Raw genomic sequence first — 26,960 nt, forward strand, 5'->3', positions numbered from 1 at the left:
CCAGACAGCCGTGGTGGGAAACGGGGCGGGGGGCGCCGCCGGAGCGATCTTTGCACCAGGGCACCCAATATGCTTAAGACGGCCCTGCTCATAACAATACGATACATAAATTGTAAAGAAACATGTTGTATTACTATGTACAGATGACTCTCCACTTACACTATGTACAGATGACTCTCCACTTACACAGGTCCAGGCACACTACACACAATGAAAATTGCATACGTGGGGAGCACCCTTTAGAAGCCCCCCTCCAAATTACTAAAAATCCAAAAATCAAAAATGCTGAACCAAAAATATCCACAACTGGAATTGCTACAATATCATTTAAGCAGCAGATGGTGCTATACCACCTTGGGGAAAAATTGCATGTTGGTCCTAACTTTGACACACCCATTGTGATTTCTGAACTTTAAAAAAATCATCACAACACACTTTTGTTATTAAGGAATGGACGATCTCCTCTTGCTTAGCCAATTGCATTATTTCTAAAGCTTTCTGAAACTACCCCCTTTCTGTATTGCTTGGGTATTTCATACACCTGCTACAATATGAGTGTGGCACAATCACACTCCTGCGTGAGTGTATTGATGTAAAATTGATGTAAAATTTAAGCTGGTTCCTATGAACCCAGAGAAATGAATCCTGACCCAGGGAGAGCCCAAGGATCCAGGCAAACAGACGAATTTAAGCGTCTCCTGCCCACCAAATTACAGAGACCAAACCAGGACGTACGAAGCAAGGCACTTTTATTTCGCTGTTGCAACAGGGTCCTTCCTCTCACGCAGGAGAACAACTGTCCCTTTCCCCTGCACCGGGGCAGTGGAGAGAAATGCAATTCAGTTCACATTTAAAGGTTTCTCTGCTGAATCAGCACTTCCTGAAATACTGTATGAACCAAACACTCAGCCATCCTTCAAGTTTCAAACTTCTCTGAATTCTGCAATGAATTAATGAGTACAAAAATTCAGGTACTAGGTATAGGGTGCAAAAATGCATCTGTCTGCCTATCATTCGTTAGTCACTTTTTTCAAAAATTGTCCCAAAGCAACCTGGAAACCAGCTAAAAGCATCCAATAAAAATCTAAAAACACAGCTATATAGATAAAAGGCGGGTCTTACAGATCCCACGCCACTAAAAAAGTGCCACCCTTCAAATTAAGGGCCAAAAGCCCAGGTAAAGATAAGCCTTTAGCCACCTAAAAACAGATGAAGGTGGAGCTACACATGCCTCCCTGGGGGAAGTATTCCACACGCAGGGAGCCACCACTGAAAAGGCCCGATCTTGTGTTGCCAGCCTCTGCACCTCCCATGGAGGGGGCACACAAAGAAGGACCTCAGATATATTAGTGAACATAGTATCCAAATATTCACTGGTGAAAATTGCTTGCAAATTTGCCCTATAATGCTGAATAATATTCATGAAGACTCTTAAAAGAAAATCTGCAAACTGATGTGGGAATGTGGAGAACTCAATTTAACCTGCATATTATAACATGGTAAACTCAAAAATTAATCTGGCCTTGTCGCAATGGATCATCTGTCATTGTATTCAGTGCTGTAATTTGTTAAATTAAGAGATTTAGAGGCCTGATTCGGATGTCACAACAAACCACGCCACCATATGATCTTGGTTTGATATTTTAGTTTGTGAACAGACGATTTGCAGTACATCAACATATGCACACAACCCCATTTCTGCTCATTTATCTGCCTTTATAATGAATATATCTGTACCCAGAAAAGTTATTTACACTGTTTGCTATGTTGATGCAGTTTTAGTTTATCCAAATTCATATGAAGAATATTGGCCACAAACATGTTTACTCTGTTATGGCTTGTAAAAATATTGTAAAATCTTTATAAGCGTCTTTTTAAAAAGCAACAACCCATTATTGGGAACAGGGTGTCCTTAAGTCTCTGTTGTAGAGTTTGCTTGGGCTCTACAACAGTGAGATATGATTCATTGACAGCTTAAATTGAACTGCATTCCGCTGGCACAAAACCATGGAAGAAAGAAAAAAACCTTGCAATGAATCGCAGTTATGAAGGAACCAAAAGTCATCTAGTTCAGCCTCTTCTACCCCCCTGCACAAAAGGGGAAATCAAATGGGGCCGTTCCTGTTCACAGAATCATTTATTGGAAGCAATTACTTTAGGTGCAAACAGAGTGTGTTTTTAACATAATTTTAACCAAGGTGATTCCATGAGCAAGTATGGCAGAAATTGAGACCCCAATTTACCCAGTATCTATGCTGCGTTCAGTAATTAAACCCATGGTTCAGCCACTTTTCATGTATTACAACTACTTTATAAAAAAGCAGCTTGAACTATTTAGTTAAACTGTTTTTGTTGATGGTTAACTATTCTAGATTAACAATAATTACATTACTCTTTGGGGGGGGGGTGTGATTATTTACATCTCATTATTAGCACATTGAAATAGCAACAGGAAAGTGTCTTCCCTCACCTAGGTTGCGGAAACAAAGAAAGCTAATCTGGGTTCTGACCTTTCTGTGAAAGGACTGATCAGTTCTTGTACAGTACTGAAAACAGAATGTGCTGAGAGGCATGGTGTTCTTTAATTCTGACTGTTTGTCTGTTGTACCAGGCTCTGGTTACTGGATCTTGAGGTTCAACTATAACAACAACAACAAAAAAAGAAACAAGGAAAGGAGCCCTCCCTTCTTTGATATCACCGATGAAGCTAAATATCTGGCTTTACAATCTATGGCCAAAAGCTTTTAAGTGAGATGTTGAAATATTTGGCATTGTCTGCATGCAAACTGGGTGTGGGTAAGCTCCAATAGAACCGGGAGCTTTTAAATTTATTGGCAAATTCCAAAATCAAAAGCACATGAAGATAATGTATCAGTGTGTGTGTGTGTGTGTGTGTGTGTGTGATATCTGGCATCTAGTTAGGAATGTTCTGAATGGAGAGGTAGGTTTTGTGACCTAAGAGATACAACTGTGAGCAATTTTCACATTGGATATATCACCACCAAGTGTGATTCATCACTGCAGCTCTGTCAGCCTGAAAAGATCTCAACCACCGGCAGCCGAGGCCCATTCCTGCCTCCATTCCAGCCAGCAGCCACAACCCAATCACAGCTGTGGCATTGTGCAGGTCCAAAAGGCACCAACTCTTCTGTAGGCCATTTGCAAACTGTGGTGCAAAATGGTGGCATCTTCTTTCCTTTTTTATGGCTGGAGATGATGTTGCAGAGGAGATGAATGATGCTATGAGACAGGATGACAAGGAATGCAATGTGGTGGTTATGGTGAGTTCTCACATCCCTGATAATCAGATAGGGATATAAGCAAGGGGGTGGACAAAGAGTAGAATTCAGGGGAGATGAGTGAAGAATGGGTTGTGGGACAACTCTGATCCATCCATTGTGCTTTGGAGGCAAATCATCCAGGCAAACTATTGTTAAGTGAATGCTTCACCCTTGTTGTTTATATAAATCAGCTAAGGAATTGGGTATCCACATCAACACTTAAATAAATGGATTTCCAATGGGGGCCCGTGTCAGACCCTCCTGAGCAGCTGAAGTGCTGACACATAGGCATAAATATTCTCATAATAACAATGCTGGATTTTGACTAGAAACCTGAAAAATGGGTTTCTTAAAAGAGCATTAGAAATGGAACGTGTGTGTCCCTGGCCCTTATTTCTTGTTCTTAGATTTCTAGACTGATTGACAATCAAAGATGTTGACAACACAACTCATGCTGGATAGATTCTTTGGCTGGGAAACATTCACTGTGATGCGATGGAAAGATGTCCATTAATGTTGAATGTTAAGTAGGTTGGAGTTTCCAAAAAATGAAAATAAAACAGGTCCGCTGTCCTGGAAGACAAACTCACACGTGTTTATTATGCCAACTTAACTAAGGCTTGTTGAAGATCAGAAGAGCATTGTCCAAAGCCTGTTGTTGTTGTTGTTTAAAAAAGGCAGAATAAAATTTTTAGTGTAAAGTTAACAACTCAAGGCTTGTTCCAGGATGTTGTCATCTACCACCTTATGTGGAAGAGTCACCTTCAGCTTCTTGTCTTTCTGCATGGCTTGGCAGATGGTTTCATATGCATTGCTGTTGCCGGACCAACAGCGTCTAGCAACCTGTCCATAGGGAACAAAAATAAATGGGTATAAATTAAGAAAAGAGCAATTTGTCTCTCAGCTATGTCAATCGTAGGAGAACACTTCTAATCAAATGGTTCTCATTTTTAACACATTTGATTTCTCAGTATCTAGCTCCTTCACCCCCTTTGGCTGTTCCCCCCTTTAAAGTAAACCTGGTATGTTTTAGTTCCAGTTACAAGATTATTGGCCAGCACTAACTACAGGCAGTCACAGTATCAACAGGGCACTTCACAAGGTTCCCTCTGATGTAATGGAAATACTAAGGTGATCTGTAACATGTTCCATTTTAGATACAGGCATTTCTTGAGCAATCGCTGCTCATTATATGGGAAGGTGTTGCACGGAGCTAAGCACGCCTAAAACTGACTGAGTACAGTGATAAAGCCTTTCCCACATTTAAAGAGGCTAGGAAAACACTGTGCTTTGAAGGTTTGAAAATCAGATTTGAAGCATTCGCAGTTGAGGAAAGCGCCTGGAGGAATCCTGCAGTTATCGCATCAGTTCAAGCTTTGTTTACAGGCTGCTGTTTTTATCATCTGCCTCTGATAAACGAGGCTTATTAAAAGAGTGTTCCTCCGTGGCTCAAGCCTAAAGATTAATCTTCCTATACGACGTACCTACATCTCTTTCAGCAATGATAAAGGGAGTTACTGGTACATGCAGAGCAAATCCCTTTTGAGTCCTGCATCATAAATTGACTATGTCCACTAAAGCAAGATGGTTTTCAGTTTCTCAAATCCCTCCTGCAAAATTAAAGACCCAGAATCTGAGACCCAGTAACACTCACCTGCCTCCACAAGATAAACCTTCAGCTACTGGAGCTAAACTGGAACCATATTCCTCACTGCACAGGACTATGGCTGTTTTTTTAGAATGTTGTACAGGACAAACTCCTGGAGACCTTACTAAAGCTGCAAGTGCTACATTTCATTAGAAAATAGCTAGCCGAGGAAATGACTTCGTGGTTTCACATGGGCTTACTAAGACATTTATGAAATTCTGTATTTTTCTATACATTGAAAAAAAACACCAAACAATATTTCAGAATAAGCAGATCAAGCATATTGGCTTACTCCATTGGAAACATCCCAGCTTAGCATCATCTTCGCACGTTCTTCTGCATCTGCTGAGCCATCCAGGACAAGGCCAAATCCTCCATTTATCACTTCACCCCTTTAAAATGAATTTATTTTTTTATCAGGTTTTTTTTTTGGAGTCGAATAAATCACATGCCAGTGCACTGCAATCAGACACACATTTGGGAGGAATGAAAGATACAAATTAGACCTAAAACAGTGCTGTAATTGGGCACATTTAACTGATGGCAAATGGCCAGTTCAAGTAATGGACTCTGAGAATCCTGGTGCAGGACAAGGGTTTTGCCTTTTCCCACACTATGCCCAGCCAGCAAGATCAATTCTTATGAAAGTGCCAGTGCCATGGGTTGAGCCTGCTGTAATTCTCCTGAGTACAAAATAGTCCAAACAAGTACTTGTTTAAACAAATAATGAAAATGCCTGCATGTCTGATGATTAAGTGGCTAAAGTTACTGGGTTTCTCAAAGGCCAGACAACAGCTACAGTCATACCTCGGGTTAAGTACACTTCAGGTTGAGTACTTTCAGGTTAAGTACTCCGTGGACCCGGGTTCCACCGCACACGCATGCGCAGAAGCGCTTTATCAGTGCTTCGTGCACACGTGCTATCGCCGCTCGGGTTAAGTACTTTTCGGGATGCGAATGGCACCCCGGAACCAATTAAGTACTTAACCTGAGGTACCACTGTAAATGTTTTTTTTCCCATCTACAATACTGTCTTATTTATTTTATAGTACAGTATTTAAGTTTATTACACTGCAGTGTGGAATTCACTTGCTGCATGGTGGCAATGGCCACTTTGGAATATGAATAAAGACCTTGGGCTTGTACTTCACGGAATTATGAGAAAGTGTTCTTTCATTAATTATTTAATTAATAGGTTCCCCAGCCCAGTTCCTCCAGGCTTTGTTATTGGGGGATTTGTTTTCATGTTACCTTGCTGACAAGTCATAAGAGCATGACATTTGCCCTTTGCAAGTGTCAATCTAGTCCAGTACAGTCGTACAGTAACTTGGTTTAAGAACAGCCCCGTTTATGAACTATTTAGTATACGAACTCCACAAAACCGGAAGTGGCGTTCCAGTTACCGAACTTTACCTCAGTCCACAAATGGAAGCGGAACGGTGGAAAGGCACGGGCGGCAGGAGGCCTCATTAGGGAAAGCACGCCTCGGTTTAAGAACGGGTTTGGTTTAAGAACGGACTTCCGGAACGGATTAAGTTCGTAAACCGAGGTACCACTGCATTCTGCATCCAGGAGCTCCTGGAAGTTCACAAGCAAGGCATGAAGAGGGATGGTCACCACCTGTTCTTTACCCCAGGTAGCTGGTACTCAAGGTCTACCTGGTACTTAAATGTATCATATCTGGGTGTTTCTATTTTAGTTATCGTGGCTAATGGGGACAAAGCAGAACTCAGCGGACACTGTAACCTGTAACACATGCTGTAAATGTGGCTGAAGGCCTTCAAATATTTTTAAAGCAGAGATGATAACGGATTAAACGGAGCAGAAGCTGATACTTTAAGGGTGCCTTCGTATGTAGAGGCTGCAGCTGGAACGAAATAATTAAAGGCCGTGCTACTTTTCTTAGATGCCCAGGTGTGAGTCAAGCGCAGAAAACAGTTAGCCGGAAAGCTCTGTAAAATGCTACCCCACGGTTCATTAAAGTAAGTTTTAGACTACAACCACAATAAGCTAGTTTCAACTCTCTTTAACTGCTATATTCATTTAAAGGTATACAATACCTCCTTTTTCAAAAGGGAAAACTTAAAGGGAGGCATAGTTCTACAATTCTGTGTTGAAAGAAGCCATGGCAGTTAAACCCATCCATTTCCAAATATTCTAAATTTTTCTCCAGATATGGCAACAAGTCAGAATTGGACCAAGGCCGAAGCCTAAGTTGTGTAAGCATTCTAAAATATATAGGTTTTCCAGCTGCAGTATCTAACAAAGTATCCAATGAGCAGAATGACTTCCGTTCAGCCAAGAAAAGATTCTCTCCTTTTCCTCCCCTGCTTGTATTCTACACACACACACACACACACACACACACACACACACACACACACACGATTGCTCTGGGCCCCCCCAAAACTATGGAGCAGGTTTGGGGTGGGACGAGAGGGAGGTGAAATTCTACTCCAGAGGAAAACTGGATATACCTAAAAATACTGGATATACACTGAAATGGAAAGAATGGACAACAAGGTTATGTGTAAAGGGTTAGATTTTACAACGGCAAACAAGGAAAGAGTTACAGGTAGGTAACCGTGTTGGTCTGAGTCGAAGCAAAATAAAAAAATTCCTTCAGTAGCACCTTAAAGACCAACTAAGTTTTTATTTTGGTATGAGCTTTCGTGTGCATGCACACTTCTAGAAAAGCACACGAAAGCTCATACCAAAATAAAAACTTAGTTGGTCTTTAAGGTGCTACTGAAACAAGGAAAGAGTTGCTGCATTTTAAAGACTAAGAAATTCATTATGGAATGAGCTTCCACCATCAGATGCAATCCAGAAAAGTGGATTTTTGTCTTCTGCTGGTGTTTAAGGTGCTACAAGACTTTCCCCTGTTTTTGTTGCAATAGGCTAACATGGCTGGAAGATCGTAAAATGGATTAAAGTAGCCACACAGTGAACTGAGATTCAGTTAATGTTGCTGCGGGGATGTCTTCGGGGACCAAATCAGTAATGCCACGGAGGCCAGCATGATATGAGGAAAAATAGTTAGATGTTCAGGCAATGCTGAGATTAAGAACCAATTTAAAAAGCTTTTTCAAGTGCTATAGTTCCTCCACCTATCTTTGTGTGATGCACTTTCTAAGTATCTCATACTGGAGTCAAATCTAGAATTCTGCCATGCAGTTCAGTAGCTAAGCGAACACAAATACAAAGACAGTGAGGTCCAGGTTTGCCCCACTCCGCATGCCTAAAAATGCTCATAAATTAAACTTACAACAAGTCATGTTTGTTAAGCTGAGTTTTCCAACAAGTCTTCTCACTTTTATTGGAGAGCGCTTTGCCCTCATTAGTACTGGGTCATATATTCAAATAATTAAAGAAAGATGTGGCATTTTGACCTAAGCTACCTCCTATAATTTCCAGATGTCTCCATCCAAGGTGATCAAAGAAATCCAGGCCCCTCTTGCAATCAAGACATCACACTGTTGACTGTGTACTTCATTTGGTAAATTGCCTCTGTCTCTTTGTTGCTACAAGTCACTTTGGCCTCCTGCTAATAAATGGGCTTTCAGAACTGAGCTGCCCTAACAATGGGCAACCCTAATCTAACTCCCTATATGCTCCAGCTAATAGTAAAATGATTCCGATCCATGTGAGTAAGTAATTAATGTTCAGCTCTGTTTAGGCGGCATGATTATCAGCCTATAAACAAAAATATCACTTCAGTCTCTAAAGGAAGAATAAAAATTTGCAGAAAGGAAACTAAAACATGCATATTAGAAATGGCTGATAAATCCATGTGTTTATCCATTGGTAAAAACACTGCAGCTAGATCTGTCAGTTCTCTCTAGCCAGCAGTATTGACAATGGATTGCTCAGCCTCACACACACAAGACAGCACACACATTTTATCATGAACTGATGAAAGACTGAAAAAAGCATGTCTGAATGATGGAGTTTTCAAGGACCAGATGTATGGATCCAGTGCAGCCAATCCCAGTGCTGCGCATGAACTAATCAGATTAATTCACTGAATTAATTCAAAATTCTCTGATTCACACCTGAAAATAGTTCCCATAATTCCCAGGTGAGTTGAACGTGATTTTATTTTAGTTTACAGTGGTACCTCGGTTTATGAACACAATTGGTTCTGGAAGTCTGTTCATAAACTGAAGCATTCATAAACTGAAGTGACCTTTCCCTTTGAAAGTAATGGAAAGTGGCTTAATCCGTTCCAGACGGGTCCGCAGAGTACTCGGCCTGAAGCATACTTAACCCGAAGAATGGGTGTAATTGGTTCCGGAAGTCTGTTCATAAACTGAAGCGTTCATAAACTGCAGCAAACTTTCCCATTGAAAGTAATGGAAAGTGAATTAATCCGTTCCAGATGGGTCCGCGGTGTTCGTAAACCGAAAATTCATAAACCGAGGTGTTCGTAAACCGAGGTTCCACTGTATATGGGTTTCATCACACATAGCTCTGTATTTGATTGTCGTCACTGTATTTTCCATTTTTACGTTTCTGAAAACTGATTTTGTTTTAGCTTAAAGATCATAATTGTTGGGGGGAACAAATAAAGCAATTCTTCACATTGTATTGTGTGTGAATGTTTTGATGTTTTCTTAGTCTTATTAAAGGAAAGGTAAAGGGACCCTTGACCATTAGAGTTGCGGTGCTCATCTCGCTTTATTGGCCGAGGGAGCCGGCATACAGCTTCTGGGTCATGTGGCCAGAATGACTAAGCCACTTCTGGCGAACCAGAGCAGCGCACGGAAACGCCGTTTACCTGCCCGCCGGAGCAGTACCTATTTATCTACTTGCACTTTGACATGCTTTCAAACTGCTAGGTTGGCAGGAGCAGGGACCAAGCAACGGGAGCTCACCCCATCATGGGGATTCGAACCGCCGACCTTCTGATCGGCAAGTCCAAGGCTCAGTGGTTTAGACCACAGCGCCACCCGCGTCCCGGATTATTACTTATATTACTTTTTACTTATATGTAAAACTTCAGCAGAGCTTGTAAAATTTTGAAGGCTGGAAAAAATGTGAGGACCACATGAGTGCATTGTGTTTTGAACTGTAATGGAATTAGCTCCATTTTGGAGGGGGTGAACGGGAACTGGTACTAATTCCTTTAAAAAATGAACTTTCCAAGTAGGATTTGATATCCCGCTTTATCACTACCCGAAGGAGTCTCAAAGCGGCTAACAATCTTCTTTTCCCCTCCTCCCCCACAACAGACACTCTGTGAGGTGAGTGAGGCTGAGAGACTTCAAAGAAGTGTGACTAGCCCAAGGTCACCCAGCAGCTGCATGTGGAGGAGCGGAGACGCGAACCCGGTTCCCCAGATTACGAGTCTACCGCTCTTAACCACTATACCACAGTCCCCACCAGTCTCAAACTTCAGATCACCTTGATTCCTTCTTATGTGCAATGCAGACAGCCACCATGGAGGGTGAAGCAATATCACTAGTGCTTTTTCTACCCTTCCTATTTAGTGCAAAGTAGCCAATAGAAAGTATGAGCTTAAATATTTTCCTCATTGAAATCAGACCCTGTTATCTTTTGACTGGGGCAGAATTACGTGTTAGAAGAAACACAAGAGGGCAGAAGTTTCATTGTACAGGTGGAGGTCCTTGTGCTAACAGGCCAACTTCATTGGATACAACCCAGAGAAATGTGCCTTATTCTGAATAAGGCAATTGGTCCATCTAGCTCAGTACAGTATAGTCTGGACCAGAGGCATAGGAAGGAGGGTGCGGTGGGTGCAGCCCACCCTGGGTGTCATGACTGGGGGGGGTGGGAGGTTGACAAAATGGGAGGCTAGTGGGCAGCACACCTTGCGCCTGGTGGCAGCAGCTCTTCTGACAGAGAGCAGTCCTCCTCACCTGTGGGAAGGCGCACCTGGCCGCAGCAGCTCAGTTGCTGGGTCATGTCTGACCCGGCTGCAGAGAGCAGGAGGAGAGTGAGCAGCAGCTGCTCTGCCCCTCTCCTACCCTGAACTGTGGCGAGTAGGAGGGCACCCTCCGTGCCCTGCCCCCTTTGGGAGCGCGCCCGCTCTGGGCAGCGCGGGCCTACGTTCTGCCGCTGGTATGGAGCAGGGATGAGGGAATCTATGGCGCGTCAGATGTTGAACTACAACTTCCACAATAACCCATTACCATTCCAGGAAGCTAGCTGTGCTAGCTGAATCTTAGACACTGTGGTTCCTGCGATTATTTATTTCTGCCAGCAAGACAGAAACCAGAATGGGTGAAAACCTCAATGGACAAGCACTGCAAGGTTGAGGCAAAGGGAAGGAGCAGGACTGTTGTGCCTAACTAAGAGCTTGGGGAGGATATCTTGCTCTAAGAAATCTTCCAGGTTCAGTGCCCACAGAAAAAAAAGGTTTAATTTGCTCCTTAAAAAAGGAAGGGAAAAAAAAGCTAAAACTAATTGGAGTGAGAGCAGAGGAAAAAGCAGGCTGGCACCTGACCTGTTTTGTATCAGCGATCCCTTGCTGCATTTTGGCATATGGACATGTTATATTGGGGTCCAAAGGTCACAGGTTTAAATGCAGCTTGCGGGGAATCGAAATGCATCTCGTCCACTGGCACCCTGAAGAACTAGGCAAGTTAATATGGTGTTGGAAGTAAGTTCTATTTCGAAAGAAAGAAATAGAAAACCTCGAAACTAATAGTAGTGAGGACCTGAAACTAATAGTAGTGGTCACTGTCTTAACATACATTTGGGACTTTTTTTTAAAGATCTGGGAATCAATTAGAAGAGAATCGTGCAACATTAGTCAATAAAAAGAAACCTCAAAACTCCAGCAGAGTCTACTTAAACCATTCTTACCCTGATTTTGCACTCTGAAGGCAGCTAATACTGTAACTTCATTTAAAGGCAGCCCACAATAATGGGCTGTGCTGCATGAATCCCATTGGAGCTGTATAAAAGCACAACCATTTTCATTAAGCTTGCATAGAGATTGTGTGTGTTTCTAAAGCACAGATGGAGAGCCTGTGGTCTTCTGCATGTTCCTGGACTTCCATCTCCCACTATCCCTGACTACTTGCTGGTTACGGGAGCTGGAACCCCAAAACATCTGGAGGGCCACAGTTCCCCTCCGCTGTTTTAAAGTCTTTCCAGAGGGGTAACCATGTTAGGCTGCTTCAGCAAAAACAACCAAGTGTCATGTGGCACTTTAATTTGTCACAGCACAAACTTTCATGAGTCCACATCAGACTGTCGTCAACAAAAGCTTATGCCACACTAAGCATGTTAACACTACCCTTTGTCATTCATAAAGTTCGAAACAGAAGCAATGGAGACTCCCATGAAGGCATGCCCTTCAGCAGCTCAATCCTGTTGCTGTTTTTTGCTGCAGCCACACAGCATTTCCTTTACTCGGGAAATGACTTCTCCCATCCTTTTGAAGACAACTTCTCCTTACCAGCCAACACCACCACCGTTGTGCAAGGCAACCCAGGTGGCTCCTCTGAATGAGTCTCCCACAAAATTCTGAACAGCCATATCTGTGGAGGGAGAAAGCAGGTGAATTACCGAAGCATGGGGATTCTTAGGTTAATGTGGGGGAAAGCGCATAATATACTTGCCGCTGTGAACCCAAAGCTTTCCTTTCTTTCTTCATTTCATTGACTCTTTCCATTCCAGCTATCACATTGCCATATCATTGTTGCCAGAGGGCTAAAGTAAAGGCGATGGTAGCAGATCTGTGTGGCAAATTTGAGAATGCTGCCAGATGCCATAGCAATGTAAACGCAACTTCCAGTGTTGCTTTGCCCATCTATGGGCACCAAAAATGGCCGGCGCCGGCGTCAGAATTCGTGTCTACGCATGTCCGGAAGTGCATAGACACAACTTCCGGTGTCAGCGCGAGCCATTTTCGGTGCCCATAGATGGGCAAAGCGACACTGGAAGTTGCGTCTACGCACTTCCGGACATGCGTAGACGCGACTTCCGACGCCGGCACCAGCCATTCTCTGGTGCCCATAGATGGGCAAAGCGGCACTAGAAAAATGGCCGCCGACAGGAACAAAAATAAGGGAAATTAACGGGAGAAGAGCTGGAACGGGAGACCTCTGGGAAACGGTAAGTAAAATCAGGGGTTTCCCAGGAAATACGGGGTACTTGGCAGCTATGATTTAAAGCACAGCCAGTGCTAATTCCAGAACTCAAGACATCCTTAGTGAGTCACCTGAACTATGAGGAATAGGCCTGACCAGGGCAGGCAGCCAAAGGAGTGTCTGCTTCTGCTTCTCCTCCTTATGAGCATCACTATGCTGGCTCATGACCTGTCCTTCCCTAAGACAGGTGAGCAGGCAGCGCCAGCCAGCCAGCATGACTAATGGTCAGGGATTATGAGTGCAGAAGTCTAGCAACATCTAGGAGGTAACAGACTCCCCATTCCAGGCATAACAGAACACAATCTTCTCCAGAGCCTGTTGAAATCCTTGGAAAGATCATGTCTCTGAAGGCCTATAGATCATGTCTCTGAAGATCATGTCTCTGAAGGCCTTGAGAATGGACTTCACTTTGTGATAGATTGTAGGCATTGCTGATGCATTTTAGTATGTTTCTGAGTTATTCAGTTTGGGGCAGGCTGGATGTTTCTCGTTTAATTTAACTGGCTTCAAGTAAGTATGTTTACAGTGGCTGTAAATTGCCTTGGGAGGGCTTTTGCCCTGAAAGGCTGCTTTTAAATAAAAATACAATCCTTTAAATAAAAATATAAATGCATTTTCTCATGTTATGTGTACTTATAAAACTGATAAACACTTCTTAAGTAGCCTCAGCTTATCTGAAATTCAACCATATAAAAATGGAATGTTATTATTTACAAGCAAATTCCTCGCCCTGGAAAATATCTAAGGGCGTTTCCAGAATGTTGTTTTTTGAGGATGGAGGGTGAGATTCAATCACACACTAGCAAATATAGGCTGCACAATTAAAGTTGATTTTTTGTCTTGCACAAACATTCCCAATAAGGGAATTGATGTGGAAATGCACTGAAAAAGGTGAGATAATGCAACATCCCCACAAATAAGACTGAATGTTCAACAAACAGCTGATGTCGTCTAAGCTCCCCACAAACTTTGTGCAAACAAATCAGGAAGAATGTGCAATAAACAGGTCATCCGGGGCAACTGAAGGCATTACAAAGATGTCTGCAAACGTGACATGAATGCTGGCAACATCAACCCTGCCATGTGGGAACCCCTTGCAAATGACCGCAGTGCTTGGAGATAGGCAGTCAAGGCGTGTACCCATAGCAGTAACCAGAGGAGAAATGACTGCTAGGAGGAGCGCAGAGAGAAGAAACACCATGGTGCATCTGGACACTTTCATCTGCCCCAGCTGCAACAAAACATGTCTCTCCAGTATCAGTCTCGGCAGCCACAGCAAGCACTGTAACCCTCCAATGGTTTGACTTCACTCCTGAAGGTGCACTCCTCCGTTGTCTCCCAAGACAGACACATGCCAACCATTAAATGTGCCAACTCTTGGGAGGGAGGAGAATTTCCACAGTGATTTAATCCTCGGCCTTTCTTCCCCTCCCCTCCACTAGGCAGGATACCTGCATTTTTATGTTTTGAACTGTCACAAATGTATTCATTGAACTGACACCTGACATTTTGTTTAATTTCTAGTACAGTGGTACCTCTACTTACGAATTAAATGCGTTCCGAACGCACATTTGTAAGTCGAAAAAAATTGTAAGTCGAATCCCGTAGGAATGCATTGGGAGAAAAAATTCGTAAGTAGAAGCAACCCTATCTAAAAATTCCTAAGTAGAAAAAATCCTATCTAAACCACATCCAAGATGGTGGACGGAGCTCCATTCATAAGTAGAAACATTCCTAAGTAGAGTTATTCGTAAGTAGAGGTACCACTGTAGCTCCGCCTATCAGATGCTGGGATCTTGGTTAGTTGGGTAGAGATGGGAATGCCAGCGGGTTTAGCTTGTCATTCAGGGGAGAGAATAGCTGTAGATTCTGAAATTCTCTCTTTTATTCAGGGATGGGGACTTTGTCCTTCTTTGAATTAGCTCCCTGTGTATTGATGGAGTAATGGCCATTTACATTATAAATAGTTAGAATATAATGTTTACAGTATCCTGGTCTATGTGTTTAAGTTGTGCACTCAAGTTCTGTACTCTAGCTGCAAAGGATGTGCTATTTTTACACCTCTTTTTTTTTTTAACCTCGCCCTGTGCGTGCTTATGCCATCTCTGTCTACTTGCTGCCTTGGACAAAGTAGGATATTCCCCTATGGAAGTTCAGACTACCATAACCTAGTTTACCTTCCAAGCCAAGGATGTTTCAGCATCTCCCTCACCCCCTATTTTGACATCACTGAATTGCAGGAAACCTGTGTAGCAGGAAATCTTACCTACCAGACTAAAACTCTCCATGCTATTCGGCGAAATTATTTTTCACATATTAATCAATTCTGATCATTGAAAAGAGACTATGCGCCTATTCAGCTGACCTGCACAAAACGCTGATCCATCATAGATGTTCGACGTTTCTCTGTAAGGACTGTCTGTCCCACTTACATCATGGTGATCTCGACTAAGGACAACTGGTGCCTGTAATATAAAATAAAAGCTGAGGAGAGAGAGCAGTCGGAACTAGGGTGAGTGGGCGGGTGGGAACAGATCACTCTTCCTATTTAAAAGGAAGAGCCTCAGTTGACAAATATACACTAAACCAAACTATGGCATAGCTCCAGGTAGCATGGCAGCAGAAAGACCAGGGAAGGAGTGTAAAAGGTAAAGGGACCCCTGACCATTAGGTCCAGTCGTGACCGACTCTGGGGTTGCGCGCTCATCTCACATTATTGGCCGAGGGAGCCGGCGTATAGCTTCCAAGTCATGTGGCCAGCATGACAAAGCCGCTTCTGGCAAACCAGAGCAGCACATGGAAACGCCATTTACCTTCCCGCTGTAGCGGTTCCTATTTATCTACTTGCATTTTGACGTGCTTTCGAACTGCTAGGTTGGCAGGAGCTGGGACCAAGCAACGGGAGCTCACCCCATCACAGGGATTCGAACCGCCAACCTTCTGATCAGCAAGCCCTAGGCTCAGTGGTTTAACCACAGCGCCACCTGGGTCCCTAGGGAAGGAGTGAAGCAGCTGCTATTTTTGTTCTGTGTCCCCACACACACACTTGTTAGCTATGGTTTGGCTTAGTGTTATGAGTGAAACAGACCACACTTGGTGCAGGATTTAGGGTGATTTTATAACACTGGGAGCCAGCAAAGTCCCACCCAGACCAGAACACCCATCAGCTCCAACCAACATGGTCAATGGTCAAGGGTGATGGTACATGCAGTCCAACAACATCTGAAGGGCACTATGTTGGAAGTCCTTAGTTATATGTTAGCTTGTGGCCATGGGGTGGCTTTCCCTGGATATCTTTACATATGGTTCCCCAAATGCACAACTCTGTCAGACTCCATTTTAAATATACATCTGACTGCATGAAGAACATACACAGGAAAGCTTTGCCATGAAAAAAGAGACTGGGGAGAGTTGTCACTAAATCTACCCTTTTAGATCCCAAAAATACTTGCTCCAAAATATGGCCCATTGAGTTCAATGGGGCTTGCTCCTAGTTAAGTTGGCATAGGGTTTCAAATCTAAATCACTCCCAGAATTCCCTGTTGCCATCTGGCGTGGATCTCTAATGGGGTGGGTCAGAAATGACAGACCTGGTGAGGAGAACAATTTTTTTTGTTTCTGATCTTCTGGCAAGATTAAAAGGATTATCTTCATCCTCAATCCCTGCTGTAAATTATTTTCGCATGGAGACCATTCCAGATGGAGGTACCAGCTGCCATCTTCTCAGTGAAAGACTTTAGCAGTGAGTGCTTGCGTTTGATAAAAAGCTTAAACTTATTGAAGTGGAAAGATATGGAGCATGGCCCTGTTTTGGGCTGCTAGCAAATTATGTGGTGTGCTTGTAGTGCACTTATAAAGATGGCAACCATGACATTAGATCATGCAGAGAGAGAGAGAGAGAGAGAGAGAGAGAGAGAGAGAGAGAGAGAGAGAGAGAGAGAGAGAGAGAGAGATGATAGACCGGCGTGAGGGTTTGACCTTGCCCTACGTTTTTCATTTATAGTCAATCTTGATTGATAAAAGTATCTTATATTAATGGGTCATTCTGGAGTTCCCAAGAAAGATCCTGGACAGAAAAGATGTACTTTAGCTGGACAGAAAAGATGTACTTTAGCCACATTTCTCTGCCATGAATCGTTGTACTGAAATAAATAGGAAGGAATATCTGTGAAAACCACTGGTCTTTCCTAATAGGTTTTAAAAAAGGAGTTGGGTTCAGAAATAAATTTTTAAAACCCCACATTTTATACAAAACCTTAACACACCATGTGGTTAGTGTTCATTTCTGTGGGAATGTTCAGGGAGGAAGGAGAGGATATATTGTTAAATTATATCCTTCCCAACTTGTGTTCTACAAGTTCTACAATTTAACAGAGAAACATTCCTCCTTTTAAACTTGTACAGTGGATAACGTCTTTGCCAGGCTTGTTTAAGCCTCTTAAACAGGGGTAAGCAACCTAAGGCCCATGGGCCGGATGCGGCCCAATTGCCTTCTCAATCCAGCCCGTGGATGGTCCAGGAATCGGCATGTTTTTACGTGAGTAGAATGTGTCCTTTTATTTAAAATGCATCTCTGGGTTATTTGTGGGGCATAGGAATTCATTCATTTCCCGCCCCCCCCCCAAAAATATAGTCCGGCCCACCACATGGTCTGAGGGATGGTGGACGGGCCCACAGCTGAAAAAGGTTGCTGACCCCTGCTCTAAAATAAGTTTCTTGGTACCGTAATTCTCCCTTATTCCCTCATAAAAAGATTAGATACGACACAGTCTTGTATAAAATTATATAAAACTAGCTGGCCCTGCCACGTGTTGCTGTGGCTCATCCCTGTGATTTTCCCCACCCTGTGCCGATCCATGATGTATCCCGCCCCCTCCCCCCACCCCATCTTATCCCTGTGATTCCCCCCTCCCCCGGTTCATCCCTGTGACTGGTCCCACCGTGTCCTGACCTATCCCGTCCCCTCCTCCCCCCAACCCCTACCCAGGCGAGTAAGTACCTCCATTCGGCCTAGTCTGTAAAGGCTTCAGCCTAGTATGTAAACAGGAGCCAAGGTGCTGTTGAAAAAGAAGGTTTTATAGGTGCAGTACCAATGTAGCCGTTGCTAGAGGGCGCTGGTTTGTAACCTGGTTCTTTTCCCAGCATGCACTTTTGGCTTCGTGGTGCATTCTGGAACAGGGTTTTTGGGGGGTTTTACCTGGTGGAGGTGTGACATCTGTCTTAGCAAACTTTCCTATATCCTTCGGACATTTGCATGTGATGTTGTGTCAAAATTTCACCTCAATCGGTCAAGCGGTTTTGGTGAAAAGTGGAAACACACCCACATGTCCTTTTTACATTTTTATATATATAGATACTTTACTCACATTCTGTTCACAAATGGATCCCAGAATGCAGACTTAGGTTACAAAATATATACACATGGAATCTATCCCATAAGGAGATAGTTCTTTTGTCCTCTCTTGGCTGGAAGAAGAGAAGCCAAGAGAGCATCTCAGACTAAGTAGATGTTGCATATTCTAGGAATGGAGTCAGAGAGAGATATGGCTGCCTCTGCTGAGGTATTTTGTTACCTGCATAGGTGAGGTCACGTCCACCTCTGTCCCAGCCCAGGAGGAAACAGGAAGTTCTAACTGGCTGGTCCAGACATCCCCTTTTATGTCCACTCTAGGGATGTTGTATTTGACTGCTCTGTGTTTCACATCCCACAATTTCAACCCGATATTCTTTGTTATTCTGCTGCACATTCATTTGCTTCAGGTGATTTGCATTTTTAAAGGAAATATCCTTGTTCCAATGTTTTATCTTATCCTGCCAATGCGGGTGGTGTTCAACGTGTATTTACTAGGTGGCCGAACCATATGGCTTTTTCCATTACAGGCCAATCTTGTATGCTAGGGGAAAAGAAGCAGGTGATATATGCAAAGAGAATGTACCTTAATTTTTCCTTCGGCGATGCTTCGGTTAATAGCCAGTGCAATAGCAACACGACCCTTCTGATCTGAGTACAAAATTCTGGCTTGGGAACCCACAACCTAGAAAATAGAAATAATAGAAATATCTCCAAGGCTCCAGATGTGAGCCAGCAACATTTCTCTTCCTCACAATACACATCTTTAATGATTATGTTATGATGATGCCATTAGCCTTGAAAGAATTATTATTATTATTATTATTATTATTATTATTATTATTATTATGCCACCCATCTGACTGGGTGGGTTCCAGCACCCACTCTGGGTGGGTTCCAGCAAATTATAAAACCACAGCAAAACATCACACATTAAAAGCTTCCCTATACAGTACAGGCCTGCCTTCAGATGTCTATTAAAGAAGCCTATTATTGGGTCTGGGTGCACAGTTGTGGTGTGTGTGGCCCCAGCAACAGTTTATCTGGTTTGCAAATGTGCCTCCCAGGCTCCCAGAACTTGGCAACACCTGATTCATCCCAATCCTAGAGCTTTAGCACTTAAGCTCCTTACGTTTAGGACATTTGTACTGATATGGTGTCATTTGAAACATTTCTAATGTTGGACAAAAATAACAGTGGGCAGTTTATCCATGCTTTGGGATTCATGCTTGGCTTTCGATGCTGAAGGACTGATACTCATCATAAAAATAAATCACACACTGGCTGCCTTGGACTGCCTGAAAGCACTTTTTAAAAAATAAAAAAATAAAAATAAAGGTCTGCCTGCCAGAAATGAAAATATTCCCTGAAAGTCCTATTAGCTTGGAAATTTTCCAAAGCCCCTTCCAATTTACATGATCCAGTTAGTGCAGCGACTATGGCCTACCGTGTTTCTCATATTATAAGACACGTCTTATATTTATTTTTTCCTCAAAAAAACACACTATGGCTTATTTTCAAGGGATGTCTTATTTTTTTCCTCCTCCTCCTGCCGCGGCCGGCATTGCTGCTGCTCCTATCACTATGTCTTATTTTCGGGGTATGGCTTATATTCCTTGAATGCTTAAAAATCCTGCTATGGCTTATTTTATGGGGATGCCTTAAAATATGAGAAACAGGGTAGTTTCTGTTAAAGAAATAAATCTGTGTCTGAGCTGGGCTACTTCAGATTGCAGATGGGGTGCCTCAAATGTTTTAATGCTTCTCCGTGCAAAGGAAAATAGGTGTCAGGGACAAGGGTTCCAACTTTTCTCTGGTGCTTAGTTTTCTAAGAGCAGAGAATTTTGGGATAAAAAAGCAATCCATCATGAAAGGTCCTCCCTGCAGGCATGTTTATCACCCCAATGAGAACTAGTGACCTGAATAGAACTAGGCTGGATTCTGAATACAGCCAGCTTGCACCTCTGCAGGGTTCCAACCCAGATTTTGAGGTTCTACTGAATCAGATATGTTTAATGGAGCAAAAATTAAAATCTGTTATTGTTCTGGAGGTACATTTCCAAAATTTGGCAAGGCAACGAGAGATTCCTCTCTTTTCTGCATCTTTTCTTTAACATAATGTGTGTATGCTTAACTGTAAATAAAACCTCTAAACTGTTTTCAAACCTTGTATCTTTGTAGTAAAAAAAATGCAAATTTAAAAAATGAACTTCCCGCAAAAGGCACCTCAATTTTAATGCCCCCCCCAAATTAGCAATTGTACTTGTCTAAAAACTGTGATATTGCAAACATTAAAAACAACAACAATAAAAAATACAAGCAATGGTTTGGACCCTAACTTGCCTGTGAAACAGAATTTGTGTTCACAGTTTGGGAATTTCCTGCCCCCCCCCCTTTCCACAACCCACTGTAATTCCAACAATTTGATCCCATGGGTTATTGTTGGGTCTTGGGAATGGTGTGGGAATGCAGCTTGGAGCAGCTGAATATGGAGGTGGACTTGGCAGAAATCACATATACCCTTAAGTGAATTAGAGGTGCAATTCTGGCTAATTTGTTTTTACTTTTTTTAAAAAGAGAGAGAGAGATGGATTTTTTTTTAGAAAAATGTTTTGTTTATTTCTTCATTTTGGACACATGCACAAAATCCATTCTATCCCAAAAACTGGAAGTGCTATTATTACTCAGCTGGAATGGAACCAAAAGGAATGTCATAATTTCAGACGTTTCATGGAGCAGAGCTGAGAGAATTAGCTTATCCCTCCTTGCAACCTACACCATTTCTCAGCCCAATGATGGCAGCTTTGCAATGATGTGGCAAATGTGCTTCAAAATGCAGAAGGCAGCATAGCCGCATGGCCATTTTATCACATGCTGTCTGATCCACTCAAGCCACAAATGAATGAAGAAAATGTGATAGTGGGAACTGGGATGCTCATGAATGTAGGAACAAAATAAAAAAAATTCCTTCAGTAGCACCTTAAAGACAAACTAAATTTTTATTTTATTTATATTTGAGTGTAGGAGTGTGGGATGCCTTTGTATTCTGAAGGTGATTCACCCCCCCCCCTTCCTCCAGGCCTGGAGGCCAATACACAAACCTGCATATTATAGCCCCGCTCTGCTTTTGTTTTTTTCTGCCTTTACGTAAATTGCTTTAGGAAGGTGCCAGTGAGATTCTGGCACTGAGAACGCAGAGACAACCATTTACCAAGACAACAGTTTTAGGTTTTTGATTGGGCTCAGTCTTCCATTTGGAAACTATGCCCTTTAAAATGATGACACTGAATCTGAGCAGTGCACACAGTCATTCTTTTAGCTGGCTGGATCCACATACCAAATTGTGCCTCCTGGCTTCCTGGATCCAGCGGATGTTATCGGAGTATTGCTGCTTCACAGATGCATTCACTGGACAAGAGGAGGGGAGAGGGGACAAAATGGCTCATAAAGTGAGTACATTGCAGCCTAAGCCATGTGTAACTCCAGAGGCCAGCACCTAGATACACTATATAGAGAATAAGATACAGGGAATGAAAAAGGCACGAGCACCTTTAAGGTGACAAGTTAAATAGGAATGGAGGGTGGATAAACAATTGATTGGTTGATTGATTATTGATTGATTGATTGATTGCCACTAGGCTTGCACATAAACATGCATGGTCTAGAGGCAAAGGAAATAATTTACAGTGGTACCTCTGGTTACGAACTTAATTTGTTCTGGAGGTCCGTTCTTAACCTGAGGTAAGAATTTAGCTAATGGGGTCTCCCGCAGACACCACGCGATTTCTGTTCTCATCCTGAGGTAGAGTTCTTCACCTGAGGTACTACCGTACTTCTGGGTTAGCAGAGTCTGTAACTCAAAAGTGTTTGTAACCCGAGGTGTTTGTAACCTAAGGTACCACTGTACTTGATCTATTTAGCAAATTAATAAACCACCCTTCATCACACTGTACTCCCAAAGCGGTTTCCAATAAAATAACAAAAGCAAGATAGCATGTTCATGACCAGATATAACCAACTGCCAGAGATAAATGTCAAATATGTGCATCAATACTGAGGAGACATTATTTTAAGCCTGCCCAGGCACGATCTCTTCCATGATGCTTGCAGTTCAACTGCGAGATCCTTTAATTAAGCGTTGAGGATTAATATGCCAGTCTTTTTAATAACCATGAATGAGACATCTGCTTCCTTGGGAGAATTATACTGCATTTTAAATTCCATAGGGAACTATCCTATAAAAGGACATTGGGAGACTTGAATGAAAAAAGGTGTTTAATGGGCTTTTGCAAAATATAACAGAACAAATACAAAAGGGAGTATGAATATCTCTGAAAGGCTTTAGATCACCCTGGAAAACAAACATGGTAAATCTGGGGTGCAGAACAGCTCAAGGAACAAGCATGGAGTCCCCACTTCTCATTCACCCTTCCTAGGTAGAATCACGACCTTTCATTAGCTTGACTTTGAAAATCCTTCCTAAATTGCTGAAAATAAAAAAGGGGGGAATGTTGCCTCTTTTCTCTTGAAACCGATCCTTTATCAATTTACTTTGTTGCCCTTGCTGCTTGTTGATCTTTATTTAGGTTCCAGAAGATACTAAAAGTATGTTGTGATCTCAGCCACATTATTTGTGTCAGCAAGGAAACTGACTCCCTAGCCTCAGAGTTATTTTGTATTTTATTTTTACATCATCCAAGCCTCTCCAAATAGACACAGGAAAGCACATTCTTCACATAAAACCGGGTAAAGACAATTTTACTCCCACGGTAGCCTTGATGCAGAGAGGTCATCATTTCTCAGCAGATATTCTAATTCTTACAGTGTCGCTTTAACAGAATAACCTTGGACATACTAATTTTGACTTTAAGAATGTTGCAGGAAGAAACCATAAACACATTTGAGTGTGTGTGGTGCAAAACACCAGCATTAGACTATGATTCAGTCTAACACTTTATAGAGGTTAATGCACAACAACCAAAGTATCCTGGGCATTCTGCTACATAGAAGCCCATTTGCTTGTAGTAGCTATATTTATAAGGGTTGCCACAGGCAGCAAGAATTGGTCTAGTCCTTTCAATAGCACACCTGATGCTTGCTATTTATCTATTGACTGCCCTTAGCAGAGAGCTGGAAGTAACCAAACAGGAGTGGTACCAGCACTAGCATCAACGCTGGTGAGAAAGATGGAACAGCTCTCCATGTACACATAAGAAATCATTGGAACTGACAGCTAATACAGCCACGCAGAGGCTTCTGTACACCTGAGGTGGGTGGGTTAAGAAGGTTCTTAGCTGAAGATTGGTCATACTCCTCATATCTTTTCCCTCTGCTTCACATTGTGTGGTAGCCCTTCTTTCTGCTTCATAGCATGGTGTGGCATATAGCAGGGGTGGCCAACTCCCAAGAGACTGTGATCTACTCAAAGAGTTAAAAACTGGCAGTGATCTACCCCCTTTTGGGGGGTTCGGGTCAAAGTTGTTGAGTTTTTTCAGGGAGGAGGTAAAATGTTGCGCTTTTTTAAGGGGAGCCACAGTTGTTCAGCTTCTTTGGGGGGAACCAGAGATCTACCACAGACGTCCAGTGATCTACCGGTAGATCACGATTTACCTGTTGGACATGCCTGGCATATAGCATCAAAGGCTATAAAGTCTAAGGGCTTGCTCACACGTGCATGAGAACCACTTGGCGTTACTCACAGTTACTCACAGCTGAATGTGAGGTAATTGACCTCACAGGAAAACCTTTCATTTGATGTGATTAGAGCAGATCTAAAAGTTCTCCCTGTGGTGGCCTTTCTGCGAATTCTATGAAAAATATATTAAATAGCTGTTTGCGACTGCTAAAACCTCAAATTGCTTAGGACTGGGACACCTTTTCTATGGCTGCATAACTCTCCACCTAAGGAAGCTCACTTTGGTTGATTTCTGTCCTCACTACGGGAGGACCTTCCTTTGCAGTAGGCATCTAACCTGCCAAGTCCTTAGTGTTAATCTCTCCTGAAATATCCAATACTTGAAGTGCTTTACCTGCTGTAACTACTTTATCTGTCTACAGGGTGCCATTGTGGTGCCCTCTAGATGGTTTTGAACTCCAGTTTGTATCAGAACCAGCTATTGTTATGGCCAATGATCAGGCATGATAGGAGATGTAGTTCAGCAGCATCTGGAAAAAGCACCATGTTGGTTACCCCTCGTCTATTAGTTTGCATTTTTAACTGATCATTTAAATGCTTCTTCTGTCATGTGGCAACCCACCTTCAGTGTCTTAAAGGAAAAGCAAGGTAAAAACATTTATAAATAAACAAACAAATAAATAACTGTGACAGAGCTCTGTCTCTACAGTTTTTGACATTCCTTTTCAATTCTGCTTGATGAAATAAAATTTTGATTTGTTTATTTAAAACAGAGGCAGCTTCCCTTCTTCAGAACGATAGTGTATGACTAGGAGCCTGAATGTGGAATGTCCCAAATTCAAAGAATTGGAATTTTGTTTTGGTCATTATATTAATGATATGCACATTCCACAAGAGGAGTGTTTGAATGGCCCAACAAAGGAGTGACTGTAGCTATTAACCAGCCACTCAATGGCCAGCTTGATCTAAAGTTGCTGACTTGGTGTGTCAAAAATGGATCCCATGAGGCCATGTTCTGTACCTATCTGTGGAAGACAAAGAGGCAATTCAAATGTCCATATGGAGAATATGGGTTGACTGGAACCAGGAGGAATTTGGTTCACAGTGAAGCCACTGTGTGTTTGCTTCACCACAGGCACAGTTTTTTGCCACTCAGCTCACATTGACCACACCATAATCCTTCCACTTCTGGAACTTTTCCAAAAGAATGGTAAACGTGGTTTGGGTTGCCATCTAGGTCCATGGTAAAGCAATTGCACACTTCCCCATGTTAACAAACCCCGCAGAGATCCATTCAACTGGCTTTCTCAACCTTCCAATATGTCATTCTTGAGGATGAGGACTGTAGCTGAAGTTCTACTTCTAGCTATAGCATAGCTGAATGGCAAGCAGAGCATTCAGTAACAAAGAGGTCAAAGGGGATTCCTGGAAAGGTTCATTTTATTAGACATCCACTCCACTGAAATTCAGTAGTTGTTTCTCTCTGAATTCCTCTGTCCATTGCTCTGCCAAGCACAACAACAAATTCAATAACTGAGATGCGACCTAATCTCCTTCAGTCAGCTGGATTTTTAAAATGTCTATATATGGTACACACACACACACGCACACACACACACAAACATTTTCTGATGGGCACTTTCTTGTGAGACACATAGCCTTACAGCTTTATCTTGCATTAAAATAGTTTGGGTCTCTATCCCCCTTGAACGGTGGGAAAGTCAAGGCAGCCTTTCTAGGGTCAGATGCCATACCTTCCAGGAAAATCTGCACTGTGAGAATGAGAGCGTTCCAGCTTGTCACTGTGTTTGTCATCACCCAATCGCACAAAACAAAATAGTATTTTGCAGGCCCCCTATAGTGCCATATGGGCAAGGGGAAGAGGTACCTTTGCAGAAGGACCATAGCTCAGTGGTAGAACACGTTCGGGTTTTGCTAAATTGGTAGCATGAGAAACCATCAGATTACTTCTTCACACAATCAACTCTAGGACAAGCAGTTAACACTGGGCAGAAAGCCAAGGTCTGCTTCAGCCATAGTAACTGCTCTCTCATTGGTTGATGATTAGCACTGAGTCCTGTTATCAGAGAAAGCTAGCACAGTACGTGGTGTGGTGAGTGTAGGAGGAAAAGTGCTGTATCGGTTGAGAGAGAGAGAGAGGAAAGGATTTATTTTACTTTGTTTTTGAGTTCTAAAGTTGTACATAGAAACTCTGGATTTCTTTTATTTAATAAATCCTGTAAATAGTTATTCTGCGTCCAGACGTCTAGTCATTATTACCGCCAGAAGCTTCCAGATTGCGCAACACTCTGCTACGTTCAGGCTGAAGTCACACCTGACACTTTAATATTCTAAGAGAACATGCTCCTTGCATTCAAAAACTCCCAGGTTCAACCCCTAGCATCCCCAGGTATGAGCTAGGAAAGACTCTATATGAAACCGGGTAGGGCTGGGAGAAACCCCTGTCTGAAACCCTGGCGCTACTGCTAGTTACTACAAACCATATTAAGCTAGTTGAACTATGGTCTGCCTTAGTATTGCAGCTTTCTGTGTGTGTTATTAGGCAATAGTGCTATTTTTAAAATTCCAAAGTTTGGGGCCATTGCCAGCAATGTGCTCACATCTACTCCTTTCCTTAAAAAATAATAATAAACAAATAATAAAATCATATTTAAAGTATTGTAGTGGGGTTAGCAAACCTTGTTAATATTGAGGGGCACATTTTCTCAGGTGTCAGGGGCTATATGCTGGCAGAGGGCAGGACTAGAGCTATATGTGGGTGGGTCTACACCTTCTCTCTCACCCTCTTTCACTGTCTCTCTGGCACTACATTTTCTTTCACTCCCTCCTCTGTTCTACCAAACAGGTTGCTGGCGGAAGAACAGACCACTCTTGCCAGAAGTCTGAAACTATCCCTTGCAGA

General features: G+C 42.6%; 1 protein-coding gene across 1 annotated transcript in view; it reads right to left on the reverse strand.

The window, feature by feature from the left end:
* Nucleotides 1–3,852: 3,852 nt before the first annotated feature.
* UROC1 (urocanate hydratase 1) overlaps nt 3,853–26,960 on the reverse strand; it is a 54,600-nt gene continuing 31,492 nt past the window's right edge. Inside the window, exons 15-20 of the mRNA XM_060271395.2 lie at nt 21,740–21,810; nt 18,989–19,087; nt 15,418–15,517; nt 12,359–12,440; nt 5,222–5,321; nt 3,853–4,124 (exon numbers count right to left, since the gene is read on the reverse strand). Of these exons, the coding sequence (XP_060127378.1) occupies nt 3,984–4,124; nt 5,222–5,321; nt 12,359–12,440; nt 15,418–15,517; nt 18,989–19,087; nt 21,740–21,810 (593 nt within the window). The 3' untranslated portion in view covers nt 3,853–3,983. The remainder of the gene's footprint in view (nt 4,125–5,221; nt 5,322–12,358; nt 12,441–15,417; nt 15,518–18,988; nt 19,088–21,739; nt 21,811–26,960) is intronic.

The sequence above is a fragment of the Zootoca vivipara genome, chromosome 2, assembly GCF_965207765.1.
Source record: "Zootoca vivipara chromosome 2, rZooViv2.hap1.1, whole genome shotgun sequence".
NCBI classification, from domain to species: Eukaryota; Metazoa; Chordata; class Lepidosauria; order Squamata; family Lacertidae; genus Zootoca; species Zootoca vivipara.